This window comes from Argiope bruennichi, chromosome 11, assembly GCF_947563725.1.
Source record: "Argiope bruennichi chromosome 11, qqArgBrue1.1, whole genome shotgun sequence".
Lineage (NCBI taxonomy): Eukaryota > Metazoa > Arthropoda > Arachnida > Araneae > Araneidae > Argiope > Argiope bruennichi.
This window is the reverse complement of record NC_079161.1, coordinates 28,013,279-28,028,905: the sequence shown is the minus strand read 5'-3', so window position 1 is coordinate 28,028,905 and position 15,627 is coordinate 28,013,279. Positions and strand designations below refer to the sequence as shown.

General features: G+C 26.3%; 1 protein-coding gene across 1 annotated transcript; it reads left to right on the top strand.

The window, feature by feature from the left end:
* The first annotated feature begins 4,332 nt into the window (after positions 1–4,332).
* Positions 4,333–15,023, top strand: LOC129957498 (partner of Y14 and mago-like). Its single transcript, XM_056069830.1, has 3 exons — positions 4,333–4,498; positions 10,332–10,425; positions 12,234–15,023. The coding sequence occupies exons 1-3, from the start codon at positions 4,462–4,464 to the stop codon at positions 12,721–12,723; spliced, it is 621 nt and encodes a 206-aa protein (XP_055925805.1). The 5' UTR covers positions 4,333–4,461; the 3' UTR covers positions 12,724–15,023.
* Positions 15,024–15,627: the final 604 nt, after the last annotated feature.

Sequence of the window (15,627 nt, the reverse complement as noted above, 5' to 3'; positions counted from 1 at the left end):
TTTGTTTTTTCTTTTTTTTTCACACGCCAATGAGATTAGGTTTAATATGATTTTGACTATTATTTCAAACGATTCTGTTTATTTCCTTTGTGTTCGATACATTTAAAATTAAACATTGTTAATGAATCGACCTTTCGGATTCATTCTGAAGTACTCTTGAATTAAAATAGCACAGAATGAAGGAAATTAAAAATTTATAATCTGCATAGCGTTACCCCAACTAACGTACAAAATTCATACATTTGTGTTGCCCCAATTGGCGTTGAAAATTCACGCATGCGCAGGAGTAACAGAAGATAAAGTCATTGACGCTATAAATTCCAATCTATTACCACGCGTACGAAGTCGCGGGTAAAAACTAGTACATAATAATATAAGTGAATTATATAACTATCAAAATTTGAAGCTTAAAAATATTTTCCTGATAAACCTATTATGAGACAAAATTAAATAAAACATTTAATTAAACTTTCATCGAGCATTAATACTGGCGAACCGGTTGGTCGCTAAAGGTAGCTAGTTTTAAATAAAAAGAGAGATCCACCCACTCTTTCGTAACTGAAATTGAGTTAAGAAAATTTGAATATTGCTTGCTCTCTTAAAAGAGGCGATTTTAGACTACTTCATTCAGCGTCTCAAAGTAGGTTCGCCAAGCAATGTATGGAGTTTCTCCACGACTGATTAATCTGTAGTTATGAAATTAATGATTGTCCTAAAATAGTTATATTCAAAATTTCATGCTACGGCGAAATTTAGCAGCAGAAAACAGAAACATTTTTTTTTATTAAAAAAAAAAGTAACGTTTTTATTAAAAAAATTTATTTAAAATTTTGTGTGTCAAGAATATTTTACTAAATATAATTCCTTAAAACCAAAGGATTATATAAAATTGAGACGATAGTTTTTTAGAAGTACATTTGATGATAGAAACAAAATAAAATTTTATCCTTGAAGTTATTTAAATCCTTTTAAGAGTAAAGCTAAAAAGTGAATTTTTTGATGAATTAAAAAAATTTTTATTGAATAAATTTTTAAGGTATTGCGTAAGTTATAAAAACTATATATATAGAGAGAGAGAAAGAGTATATTTATATTTTTTTAAAAACATGTTTTGTTTCTGTCAAAAGCCTTTTGCGTTAATTGAAGTTTAATCCCTTCTTCTTTTAATTTCAAGTTCTATGGCCGTGAACTGACAGAAAGTGAGAGATATACATAATACAATGAACAGAAAAGCATAAGGTTTCTATAATATTAAGAGTTAAATGATTATCAGAATTTGAAATTTAAATATTTTACTGAAGAAGCTATTTAGAGATCAAGTTATATAAAATATTTAATTAAATAAATGAAATGTTATATAAATGAAAATTTAAGCGAGCATTAATCCTGGCAAACCAGCTGCTCGTCAAACGCGGCTAGTATTGAAAATAAAGGTGAATGAATATGTGTGTGTGTATTGCAAAATATGGCACATATATATTTTGGAAGGTGAAAACGCGTACCTCGGAGAGATTTTTTAAAATTTTAATTAATTAAAAATTGCGCTGAATGTTGCCGTTTTTTCACAATAACTTCTCAAAACCATCATTGAAAAAATAACAATTTTTACACCATTTCAAAAATTTTAAAAATTGTCTTTTTAATTATATCAATTTAATAGTGCGAATTTCTGCTTATTTTTTATTAAAAAAAATATTTTTTGCCTAATTTCTATCAATAGATTGTATTTTGGTCCTAAAGTTCAAACAGTTTCATGGCTTCATCAATATTTAATCTTTTTTTTCATTCTTGAAAATTAAGGAAAAAAGCAATGTGTGTTTTATCTGTGTAGTTTGCAAGACAAATAGAAAAAGTGAAATAACAATACCGCGTAATTTCGAAGATAAGCTGGACCGGAAATTTGTGTATTTAATAGCCCTGTGATGTTTTGGTATTTCCCGCATTTGAAAGGTTCATATACATCATAAATAGAACTTAAATATAATAATTAAAATAATAGGCTGAAATTTTAAATATTTTAGAGAAATTTCCAACATGCAGTTATATATAAACGGTTTGTAGAAAATAAAATATAACCAATATTCTCAGCAAACTAGCTGGTCATCTGAGGCAATTAGAAAATAATAAGAGATTTTGTTTTGCTTCAATATTTTAGAAAATATTAACAATTTGCATTTTATTTGCTTCAGTTTTAAATTTAATTTGTTGCGTATAATATCTTTCATCAATATAATTAATTTTTCAAAAAGTTATTAATTTATTGAATGTTTGGTTGAGAACTAGGGAATAATAACTGCATGATGAGGAAGGGCATTATCGTGGCGATATAAAAAAAATCATTAGTTTTTTGACACATTTCAGGCCTTTTTCAACGAAATTGCTGGGGGCAAATAGAGCAAAATATTCAAATAACATTCTTTATTAGCTGTCTGGCGAGTTCGTCCAAATTAATAAAGAGACAAAACAGGCAATCAAATAAAACAGTTAACATTGCCTTGATTTTTTAGCGAAATCTGAAGTGCTTTTTCCAGTCACTTTCCAAATTCCATTCATTTGATTGTTGAGGTGTTGTTTTTTTAAAAACCAAAAACCTATTTTCAAGTTTTATCATTGTTGATAATGCATTTTAGAATGGAATCACTTTGAGAAAATATTTCTTAAGCCTCTTAAGTACTTTTTTTGTTTTTGGAATAAATTAAAAGTTCTCAAAATAACTCGAGAAGAGATGCATTACAATTCTAAATGATCTTTTACTATTGAGTGACAAAAAATGGCATAGGAACTTTTTTTAATAATGTTTATAGTTGTCGAATGAAGATCATAAACTCCAATTCTCTGATCTTGATCATAATTCGAAGTGGCTGGTCTACCAAATCAAGAATAGTCTTCAAAGAATTCTTTACCTTTTTAAAACTTTTTATACCCATCAAATACAATTGTTTTGTTTTAAAAAATCTTTTGTAATATTTCAAATTCTATTTAATAGAAATTTCATTATGAAAACTAAATTTAATATATATTCTTTGTTCAGTAATATTAGCCTTTTCGGAAAACCGAAAGATTAAAAATTCTCAAATCCTTAAAAACAAATTTATTTTCAGAAGATATATAATGAAGTAAATTCCCAATTGCTAACAATCATATTATAAAAGTCTTATAAATGTTTAATAAATATGTGAAGACGATATCAACAGCAGATGTGGAGGAATTCCGCTTAGCTAAGAGTTTTATAATTGCAAATTTAGAAGTGATTGTTCTTATCAATTTCGGATATTCATTAATTATAACCATTAAGTATAAGTGAGAGCAGTTCTTTTTTAGTCTTTGAGCTTAAATTTTTTGAATAGGAGTAAAAACAGTGTTTCTTGTTAACTTTTGAAACGTAAATGAAAATTAATCCTATTTGATCGAATAAAGTTTGATTGATTCAAATATTTTTATAAAATAACAAACGAATAATTGAAATAATAGACATTATTAAATGATTATTATCAAATTGATATTGAAATAATTGACGTTATTATTATTTTTAAGGCTTAGTTTCCTACAATATTGAAATCCTGAACCACTATGGCGTAATTTACCCTATCCAAAGATACTAAGGCATAGAGACTTTTCGTCTCTTTTTCACCCAAATTTCATGGCAGGATTTTACATCACCGTTGTTATTCGGTTTCGTTTACATTTCCGATTCAATTGCTTTTTCCAAAAATTGCTAGTAAATTTTTAATAAGTTTTTGACTTTCTCTTAATTAAAATCACAAACATTTTATGTTTTGCGATTTTATATATTTATTTATTGATGATACGAACAAGATGCGTTTAACGTCAATTAATCTTAATCGGCGATTTATTGAAATCAATTTGTGTTGATTGGGCTCAAAAAAATTTTACATCAACTTTCGAATGACTTCAAAATAGCTAGCTAGCTTCAGAACGTGTTAATAGAAATCTTGTTCTCGGGAAATTGAGGGAACCAATTTTATTCTAAAGTAATTTTCCGATAGAATAAATTGCAGAAATTTATTTCTTATGAGCGGGATTCAGGAATTCCAAAATTTTCCAGGCTTTCCTTTTTTTCCCGCTCCACTGTAAAATAGTTTCAATAGCTTTAATTGAGCCTGATTCCAAGATTCCCTGTTAATATTTTGTGTATGATTTCTAGGCTTCTCATCGAGAACCATTTTTAAATGTTTACAAGAATTGATGCTGTTTTATTATTATTATGAAGTACTCTTAGGAGAAATTTCAGTAACAGTTTTTCAAACAGCTGTCACATGGCTTCAGTCTACCAATGAGAATTACAAGAAGCTTTTACTCTAAGGACAGAACATTGCTTCGGGAGAAAGAAGGTGAAGTTGTAAGTCTGCCTTTAGCGCGCAGAAATAACAGTGCTGATATTGTTCGCAATCCTATTTCTGCAAGACATTACGTTGAATTTTAAGAAATTAACGATACGGTATGGCGACGCCAAACTCCTATATACAAGACGATACAGGTTAGATAATTTTAATAAATTTATTTTAGTACTTTGATTGTTATATCAGTGTATATTACAATCACTTGAGTTGTGAAATATGCATTATTTGACTGGAACACACGTGTGAGCTAACGCTTCTAAAAACGGATAATTTTAAACGTATTTTGTTATTTCATTTTGTTTTGTTTTTTATTTCTCGTATTTATTTTCCAATTAGCAACTTTTTATCAAAATTCATTATTTATGCTAAATATTTACCTAGTATATTAGCTATATAATGCTTCCGATTGATCTATTAATACATATTCTCTCTCATGCACGTTTTTTTATTTGCATAACTTGGAAAATTTTGATTTACCATATATACGATACGAGTTTAAATGCAAACATACAGACAATACATATCTTCAATAACTTATATATTGATACATGTCTTTAAAATACAATGCATATCTTCTTAGACAAAAACCAAGTACCAAAATGTTCATAATTTTATTTTTTCATCTGATGTTTATTTGTTGCTATTCTTTATTAACTGAGTCATTTCTTGAACAAAAAAAAAAAATGAAAATATTTGGATAATCTATTAAAAAAAAAAAAAAAAAAACTTTTAAAAAATTGAAAGTTACTTCTGTACAGTTTCTGTTTATCTTACATTATTTATTACATAAATTTCCTGATAATTTTGCTGTGTCTTATTTTTATTAACTTCAAGCCACTCATACTTGACATGTTGTATTCATGATGAGAGTTTAGAAAGATTGAAATATATCTACAAAATAGTGACATAGCTGTAACTTTTTCCCTCAAGCTAAAGTTATAAACAATGGTATGCCAGCTTTTAGGGCTGTGGCATCCCTTAAAGTTCTTCTTAAAAGTTAAATTTACTTTTTTTATGTCAGTTATTCTTGCTTTTAGATTTTTATGTTTTTTTTCTCTTCGTCAATCCTAGAATTTGACTAACTAAAATATAAGAAAGCGATAAAAGCGTAACATGAAAATGAGCTAATAAATCAAAGAAATGCAGGTTGAGGTGATTAGGCATTAATCCAATAAAAGCCAACAGGTAATTGAATAAATTGCATTTGGGAAAAAAAACTTTTCTACCAATTTGAATTCTGAGGCTTGAGAGTTGTAATCGGAGCATACCAGATTGGAATGTGGATCATTTTTACCCTCCTTTCTCTTGTCAGATGCTTAAGTTTTAATCTCAATTCTTGCTGGCTTAACATAAACATATGTTTTATTGAATATTAATTTTCTTTTTCTAGAAGCTACTTTTTTTTTTTTTTTTTTTTTTTTTTTTTTTTTTACTGCAGTGTTAATTTTTAAGCTGACTTATCACTGCTTGCAACATGCTGCTCATGTCTAACAACTTGCGTAGGGCTCTTAATTCTCAAATTAAAAAATAAATGTATGGAAAAAATCATTCTGTTTTAATATAAAGTATAATTATCACATATATTTCTTGCCTTTTTTTAAGGCAAAATCATTCATAATATCATTAATTTATGTTCAGTAATAATGTTACAAGATTTGTTAATTACATATTGCTCATCAATAATTACAGATTAATTAAATTTTAATGTTTTTATTTTGAAATTTTTTTTTTTGAAATTTGGGACTTCTAACAATTTCTAAAATTATAACTACATTAGGAATGCAGTTTGCTAACCTATAAATTTGAATAAACTTTAACATTTCGAAGTACAAAAGAAGTATTGAATGAAGGCTAACTTCATTAGTGCTTAAACAAATAATTAATGGTAGTTTAAGAAATAAAGCTTTTTCTTTCAATATGAAATAGTTTTTCCATCATTCTTATTGTTATTTTGTAATTATTGCGTATTTTGCTTATTCAATAAATTATACAAAAGAAATGCAGATTTATTAGTAAAAATGTATACTTAGAAAAATCTCAAACTGAGTTCTTGAATACCTCATTCAGATGAAGTAACCATTTCTAATCGAGTTCCTTCATTATACTTAATGAATATTTGCCAAACATATTGAAACAATTGTTGACTTGCCGTTCTCTAGTTCTGGTCTCTTTACATTCTAAATTTTATATATTTATTATAAAATTAACTGCCATGCTAATCAGCTTGTCTTTGTCGGCAATAAATTAGCATTAAGGGAATTCAAATCTTTTTTATATATATAAAAACTTATTTTTAAATTTGAAGATAAAATTATATATTGCAAATTTCCTTGAAGACATAGTTCCAGCTGAGAAGTATGTGAGGAGGACATTTATTTATGCGTGTGAAATAGCATCTAATAAAAAAAAAATATTTCTTTGCCAATTAGTTACTCAAAAGGGTTAAGAACTTTGGGTAATTTTTCCTTATGCTACAGCATTTCTTGTACTCCATCAAATTTTTACAATGTATTTCATATTGACCAAATTAAAAGTTTCTCAATATTATACAAAAGATGGGGGAAAAAAAATGTAGAAAGATGTTCGCCAGATACAAAGAATATAACTAAGTTCACAGTGAAAGAGTGTGCATGATTCTTCGTCACGTTTAATTATGAATGTTTTATGCATGTGACAAACTTTTATTTTTTATTAATGTTTTCTTTACATTTCTGAATAATTGTTTTATTTGTCAGCGAATTACAAAAATATAGCTCTGCCCTCTTCAATTTTGAATTTTCTTTTCTTTTTTAAACTCGCATTTGAAACTTTAATGAAGTTTACTCCATTAATTATGAAGATTTTAATTTCTTAAAATCAAAAATACTTGTCATTTTTTTTTCTTTTTTTTGTTACAACAAGTTAGTATTGAGTCATCTGGCTTGTTTGATCTGTATAAGAAATGCTGAGTGCTATCAAATTACTTAGACAAATATTTCATTTTCTTTATTTATTGATTGATTTTTGTTCTCTCTTTATTTTCAACAATTTCTTTAAATTCTTCCTGAATTATTGGGAACATCTATGAAATAAACAATTTCTCACATTTTAATTCATAAAACTATGTTGTATACGTTTTGATGAAAAGTCAAATTCTGAAACATGTTCCATTTTGAAATACTCTATCTCAGAATTCTCGTTGAGCCAAGTTTGGTTTTATTTAGAAATATACTAAGGAATCATATAAGAATTTATCTGTTTTTTTTTATTGTATTATCATGTCAATTTAAGTAATTTCATTAATTGAATTCATTGGTTATATATATATATATATATAATGGCTGAGCTAATCTTCTCTTGTTGTAAAATTACTTTTCTTTGTGTCCGATTTTTGACCTTATTCAAAGTGTGATCCAAATTGGATTTCCCTGTCTTATCCCTTACTTTCATATCTAGTTATGCTACTATAAAAGGAGCTTTTAAATTTTTATATTTATATCCCAGATTATTATATTTATACAATATCTGTTTCAATGTTTCGGTATTTTGAATAGCTCATGTGTTTTCTGTTATTTGTGTACCCATATCTTTATATCAGAATATTTTTGTAAAATGACTAGATATCTTGTATTTTTTGGAACATTCCAAATCTTTTTTAAAAATCTAGATTTTTTACTTTTAATGAGATGGTTTGCATAAAATGCATGTTAAAAACATAACTAGGCAACTAAAACTATTAATTTTCAAAGAGCTGCCTTCAGTGACCAACATTTTCGCTTTGATTATTGACTTTTTAATCTGTAATAAAATGCATTTTTATTTGATATGAAATAAAAGCAGATGTGAAAATCCTTTTTATGAAGTTAATAATTGGTAAAAGAATATAACTGAATGTTTTGATGCACGAGTTTAAATTCGAGTGTAACATTTAAAAACATTAAGTATCAAATTGAATTTAACAATATTATTAACATTAAGAGATAAAAATGAAATCAGTTTTATATCTATTTTTTTTTTTTAATTTTAAAATGATGCGAAGACAATTTTTGTAAAAATAATTGTTTTGAAAGATATGAACATCAATTTCCATTGGCAAATCAGCCATCACCCATCTGGTGACAGTTTTGCCTATTTTTGTACTCAATTAAACTTTCTATTTGAAGCTTATTTCTTGGCTTTCCTTCCTCTAAGAAACTGGACTATTTTGGTACTATGATGAATCCTTTCCAAAACATTTAATAGAATTTTGCTGCTCCATTGATTAACTAAGCAAATTACTCAATGTAAAGCAGATGTATATATATTCAATGAAGCCATCTAAATTCGTAAAATACTTTGTTTACCTTTGACTATTGCCAGATGGCAATAAGTAATAAACGTGATTTCTGTGCCATGTATGTTAGTATTTTATATATAGATTCACTTTTCTGATATCTATAATATTTAGAATAATGCCTTCTTATGTAAAAATGCCTGAACGATAATATAATTTTTTTGAGTGTTATTATTATCTATTATATAAGCTTGATAACATTCTTGAAGTTGTTCAATGAATATAAACCTGCGAGTTTGTGGAGTTACAAAGTTGCATTATGCATAGATCAGAAACTTTTGTAACATTTGAAATCATGGTAAATTTATTCCTAAGAGCAGGAATACCTGCTTACACATATAAAGAAAATAATGAAAAGAAAAATACAAATGCGAAAGAAACTCTAATGTTGCCTTCCAAAAAATATTTCATTTTTAAAGTGAAATAGATAAATTTACTGTAATTAAAATTATGAGAACAATATTTTGTTTTTTGTTTCTATTACTATTAATGTATCATAACTAAATGACACTATCTAGATAAGAAATAAATTTCACGTATATATTCTCTTCATAAATTAAAATTAGAGATTTTATTTGATCATTTTATTTTCTTCATGCTACATTTGTGATTTGGGCCTCTGGTGACACTAGGCTGTGCTGCTTAAATTCGGCAATAATGATGAAATTACTTCATATTCCAGAATACCTAAGAAAACTCCAATTTTTTAACTATCCTGGCTCCTAAATATATCTAAAAAACTTTGGGTTAAAATTTAAAAAATTTGGAGATCATGATGGGAAGGGGAAGACTTTACTAATTAGTTTAAAATAAGTGTTATGAAACTATTTTATTCAAATTGGCAATGTTTCATTTCTATATAGATATTGACTTCTCAACTTTTATTGTTTTTACTTTTTTATACAATTTTTTGTATTCATGCTAAATGACTTCTTAAAGAATTTTTGATAACTCTGAGTATGCTTGTTTGTGTACTTCTGAATTTTTATGTCATTTTTTTTTTTTTTTTTTTTTTTTTTTTTTTACATATGGCTGATATATTGGAAAACACTATTCATTTAGATACAGTGTGGAATAAGAATTTGTTTTGTCTTATTAATATGTATGAAATTTTTAGGATAAAAATTCTTTCCTTGTTTGTAAAGATCTTAAGAGCAATTTATTTTATGGCAGAAACAGTTTACAAAAACTTAATTTCATGAATCATTCTCGTCCTATTAACAGCTTCCAGTCACCAACATATTAAATTCTAAACTATGAATTAAAAATTATATAAAAAACCATTGTCTGAACATAAAAAACCAGGTTTTATTGATTATGTTGAATTTTTATGCATTAGTTCAGAAAAATCTAGATTTTTGCAATTTCCAGAATTAAATTTCTCACCCTGTCTTCTGTAAAAATACTAAGTTTTGGAATTATCTTTTAAATATTGGGGGGAAAAAATCTAAACGAGGTTTCTGGTTTGTTTTAAATAGTTAATGCTCAAAAATAATGTTGTGAAACTTGCTCTTTTGTAATCATGGGTATATATTGCCTTTATAATCCGATTTTTTAAAAAATAATGATGAAAGGATTTTCATTCATAAATCACAATTGCACTGGTTATTTTAACATTGCTTCAGCTCGCGATTATTTTTGTTATTGTTTTATTTTAGGTACATACATTCCCGCAACTCAAAGACCCGATGGTTCCTGGCGAAAAGCAAGAAGAGTGAAAGATGGTTATATTCCTCAGGATGAAATGCCACTGTAATTTTATTTATTTTTCATTTTCATATCTCTTATTCTAAATTTTTTTTAACTTCATTTAAAAATCCAATATTCTTTAAATAACATCTTACTGGTAAAAAAATCCTTTATTTCTTTAAGCAGTCAAATTTGTTCCTTCAGTTATTTAGTCACTGAAATTTTATTCACTTGAAGTTTTCATAATAAAAACAAAAGTTTTCAAGCTTCAAATGTATGATTGTATATATACTTTAAGATCTATAAATTGGAAGCCCTCAGCATTAAAGGATATCAGTATAGGACGTAACAGGTATTCAGTAATACAAATCAGTCATAATTGAAGATTAACAATTTAAAGTTTTCACATTCAGCAGAGAATTTATTTTTTGATTGTAAATGTTATGATTGTTTTAAAATTTTACGTAAAAAATGTGTGTGGTCAAACTGAGCTAATGTTTGCAGTAGAGAATTTCGATAGAACCTGCAGTGTCTTTGGTATAAAGAAAATATGAATTTAGAAAAATATTTTAATTTTAAAAATCAATCTTAGACTTTGCTATCATGGAAGTAGTGACCAGGTGGTTTTCCTAATTTATTGAATGTGTGAAATTTTTCATTTTTGAATTACACAAATAAAGTGATATGTGATGCCAGCACCATCTAGTATGTACACCTTGCAGAATATTAAATTTAAAAATTATTTTATAGTTTTGCAAAAACATGAAGTTAGTTGATTCACTAGCACAGTAAAAATAATTCTAGAAAATTAAACAAGTATATACCACAGCTCTGAAATTTAAAAAAAAAAAATGATACCAACAAATATTAGTTGCTAGTTTTATTTTTTACTGAATTCGTTAACCCTCTAAAAGATAATATATTTTATTCACCTTTTATCTATTTCTTGAAAAATAAAATTTTGTTAATCAAATAAAAGGCAAAATAAAATGACTCCAAGAAGTTTTAATTTTATTAAAACTTAAGATATGATTAGAATTTATTTATGTAGGTAAATTGAAATTGTTTTTAAAATTTGGCTGCAATATTTTTTATTATTAGATTTTTTTTAAAAAAAATTTTAGCTTTTTAATAATTGAGTCACTTTTTATTTATTTTTTTAATTTGTATAGCAGAACAAAAAAAAAAAAAAAAAAAAAAAAAAAAAAAAAAAATCATTACATGCTGTAAAAAGCAATAAATTATGGTAATTATAAATATGAGTATGAGGCATTATATTTATCTATATATAATAATTTCTAATTAATCTAAGCTTGTAATGCTGTGGTGACAGGTTCTTTTTGAAAAACTAAGCAAACTTGAAATATTTTCTTATGACTTGGAATCCTGCTTTCTGCCTTCCTATTCTGAATACTGCACTATGCTCACCATCACTTGAATAAAGAAATCCTAATAAACTATGAGTGAAGTGAATAAACTATGAAAAGTGAACTATTTCCTTAACAATTAGAAAGAATTAAGAATTTTAAGAACACCATGACTGCTGAATATTTATATATTATATATAAAAAGTTTGTGAGCTATGTATTGCTTACTTGCTTATTGTGAATTACATATTTTTTAAAAATCTAATTCTTGATAGTTTATTTTTAATGGCATTTGAATGAATTATGTGTGATTAATTATTATATTGATAATCTAGATAGTTACCCTGCTCAACTTAATTGAAAAGATGCAATGAATTTATTTGGAATTTAGATAATGGTAATAATGACTTTAGTGTACTAAAAAGTTTCAACCAATTCATCAAAAATCTTTTATAATATGTGAATGAATTTATTCTTCTAAAGAACTGTTACTTTTTATTAAAGGTATGAAAGCAAAGGAAAGCAGTGGGCTAAAAATCGCCCCACTTTGCCTATTGGTCTGGATCCATGTTATGCAGTCGCAGATAGTAGTTCAAAAGGTAATGTGAAAAATAAAATACCTGGACTGACAGAAACTACCAAAAATGAATCTACCACAAAATCAAACAAAAAGAAGAAGAAAAAGAGTGGAAACTCTGAAACAAATATAACCAATCAAATGGCCAATTTAGACATTTCTTCTAAACCTGCTAATGAAAGCAGGACTGAACCTTCAACTAATTCCACAGCAAAGTCATCACAACCGGTAGCTACAGATCCTGCAAAACGAATAAGGAATCTTAAAAAGAAATTAAGAGACATAAATGCTCTAAAACAGAAAGTTGATTCTGGGGAACTTAAGAATCCTGAAAAAGACCAACTGGAAAAAATTGCGCGGAAAGAAGAAATTGAAGCAGAAATAGAAGAATTGGAGTTAGAATTAGCTGATGTGTAGAAGGAACTAATCATGTTTTTTAGGACACACACAAAAAAAGTGTTCTTTTGCTATACTTGTTATACCTAAAATTATATCATCTAAAATGTTTTGACTATTGAATATTTCTTGTTCTTCAAGTGTCCTCATTCTCACTTTAAATTCATATAATGTGTCACTTTCAGAATTGATTCGATTCACTCTACCAAAACAGTGTTACAGAGTTATATATTTGTTTTAATGTCTAGGATATTAAAACTTGTTTTTAAAAATGAAAAGGTTTCCTTTTATTTATATATACAGATAATTTGTTACTGTTAAAGTGTATTATTGTTATTTTGAAAAATACGTTGTTACTTCATGAAATAATGTATGACGTCAAGTAAAGTGTGTAAATTAATAATTCCACATATTAGGTGGTTATTCTAAAAAGTAACTGATAATGAATAGCTAAATTGTAAAATGAAAACATACCTTTTATAGTTATTGGTTTTCATTTATATTGCAAGTAAACATTGATAGCCCATATATTAAGAGGTGAAGATACTGTACTACATTGCACATCAATAGTTTTCGACATAACTTAGAACTTATCTTCCCTATTTATAGTTTAATTATTCACACATTAAAAAATATTTTTGAGTTGAAGGAAGCAAAATTACTAAATAAAGTTCTTTTGAGCAATTAGTAATTTTTAAGAAATACAACTTTAATTATTTTTCTTGTATTCTGTACTGTTTTATAAAGATTTATTTAACTGCAGTCAAAAACTTAAAAAAATCATAAATGACCAAGGTTAAAATAAATACAGTTATAGATTTGTATTTTCATATTTATGGAAAAGTTAATAGTATTTTTAATTAGTTCTGCATTTATCATTAGATACATTTTTCATGAAAATGTATTTACTTTCTCGCGTGCACACACACAAATTCTGCTATGAAAAAAAAATGTTAACTTGCTTTTAACAGCAAGAAAACGATTTGTTTCAAATTCAAGAATGAATACACTTTGTTTTTATAAATGTGCAACAACAGAAATGGCTGCTTTTCTGAATTATTGTACTCATTTAAAATTCATCTGTATTTAAAAAAAAATTGCGATTTCTCACTATGTTTTTCCTGAAGATTTAAAGTTTTAAAAGTAATAATGTCTTATTTTTTATAAATTTTTATCTCCTGGTTAAAATTAAATGGTGATTTAAGTACATAAAAAAAATTGGGGTTCAGCTATACTTATGCATGTGTCATTTCCTGTATATAAGTAAACAATTTTTAAATGACATTTATTTGATGAAAATTGAAGCCTTTCATTATCTTTCTGTTTTGAAGAAAGATAAAGAAACTTTCATTTGTAACTTAAATAGTATAAAGTACTTCAGAAATAATTAAGACAGGCATTTAAATACACTATTATAGAACTACAATTTTTGAAATACTAAATTACTACTTTTTATGCTGATAAAATTATTTGCTATATTTCTAAATTTTGTAAATCAGTGATTTTATAATTGTAAATGATAAGCTTTCCTTTTTTTCTGGAGATACATATTGCTTTTTCAAAATTCAGCGTTCATGCCAAAAGATGTTGACAGTATTCTAAACAGTGTGATATTTTCCTCTCATGGAATTTAAGTTCCCATTCCGTTGGAGTAAGATCCTATTACTTTATCCATCAGAATGAATAATTCTGCTCTATATTTTAATTATTTATCAATTGCCTTTTTATCAAATACCAACTATAGATGTGCCATTAAAGGGCTAATTTTATAATATTGGGCCCTGAATTGGTTTTTATAAAAGATTATTTTTGTGTCCTGGAGAATCACATAGAGGTAATGTCTATACCATTGTAATGCTTAGCTTCAGAATTCTCTATGATTATGGGTCTCTGGCATTTTGCTACCCTATTTACGCTGGAGAAATTAATAACAAAAAACTGGCTTGTTGTTTTACACTTTAATGGGTTTCTAATTTGCAAAATTATAAATTAAATAACCCAATACAAGTAACCCTTTAAATGACTTCATCTATTTCATTAAAGAGTTTCGTTGTTTAGGAAATTCTGTATTCTTTATTTTAACTGTAACATATGCAAGAATATATTCCTTTAAAAAGTGCACAGTAACAGTTAAAATTTAAAGCACAAAAATTTTATTGTATGGCATTTCAAATAGCAAATATATTATCTCATGTTAAAATATTCAGAAATTACATCCCCCTTTTTTTGTATACTCTTTTATGATATTGGATATTAAAGTGTATGGCAGGATTTGAAAATTTTTCATTCAATTATTATGTATTGTTGTGCTGTATTTTGTTTCCCAGATAATATTTTACTTTATTATATTATTAATTAATAAAAAACTAAAGTATATATTGGTACTTATTCTTTTATAGATTTTAAAATGAATAAAAGACTTGCAATAGTTTCATACCTTTGATATAATAATAATATTGCAGAATATCAAATCTTCTTATAAATTATCATCAAATGACTGGAAATGCAATATGCAACAAGCATTAAATTTTACAGAAGAGCAAAATATGATTCAGATTTTGCAATATTGTCGATTCACATAACATAGGAAATAGAATGCTAAAACCTGTTTTGTATGTGTTATACTTAAAAGTTTTATAAATTACAATTTCACAACACCTGATTAACTATTTTCATTTCATGTGAAGACTTTTTCAAGAGCACATGTTCTGATGATTATTTTTTTACTTATCTTTGAATCAATTTTAAAGGTATGTATTGAGTTTTAGCATGTTTCCATATATATATAGTGAAGATTTACCCTATAAAAGATATGTATATGTATAGCTTTACTTTTAAGTTTACCTAAAATGCATATTTTTTTTTACAAAAAAAAAGTGTTTTGAATAGCTGTGTTTATTCAGGAAAATTATTAACAAATTTAAA

What these genes read in the sequence shown, in the direction of transcription:
- LOC129957498 (XM_056069830.1), top strand. Translation starts at nt 4,462, where the DNA reads ATGGCGACGCCAAACTCCTATATACAAGACGATACAG. An exon ending in CTATATACAAGACGATACAG is followed by an intron (nt 4,499 to 10,331) that starts GTTAGATAATTT and finishes GTTTTATTTTAG; the next exon opens with GTACATACATTCCCGCAACT. An exon ending in CCTCAGGATGAAATGCCACT is followed by an intron (nt 10,426 to 12,233) that starts GTAATTTTATTT and finishes TTTTTATTAAAG; the next exon opens with GTATGAAAGCAAAGGAAAGC.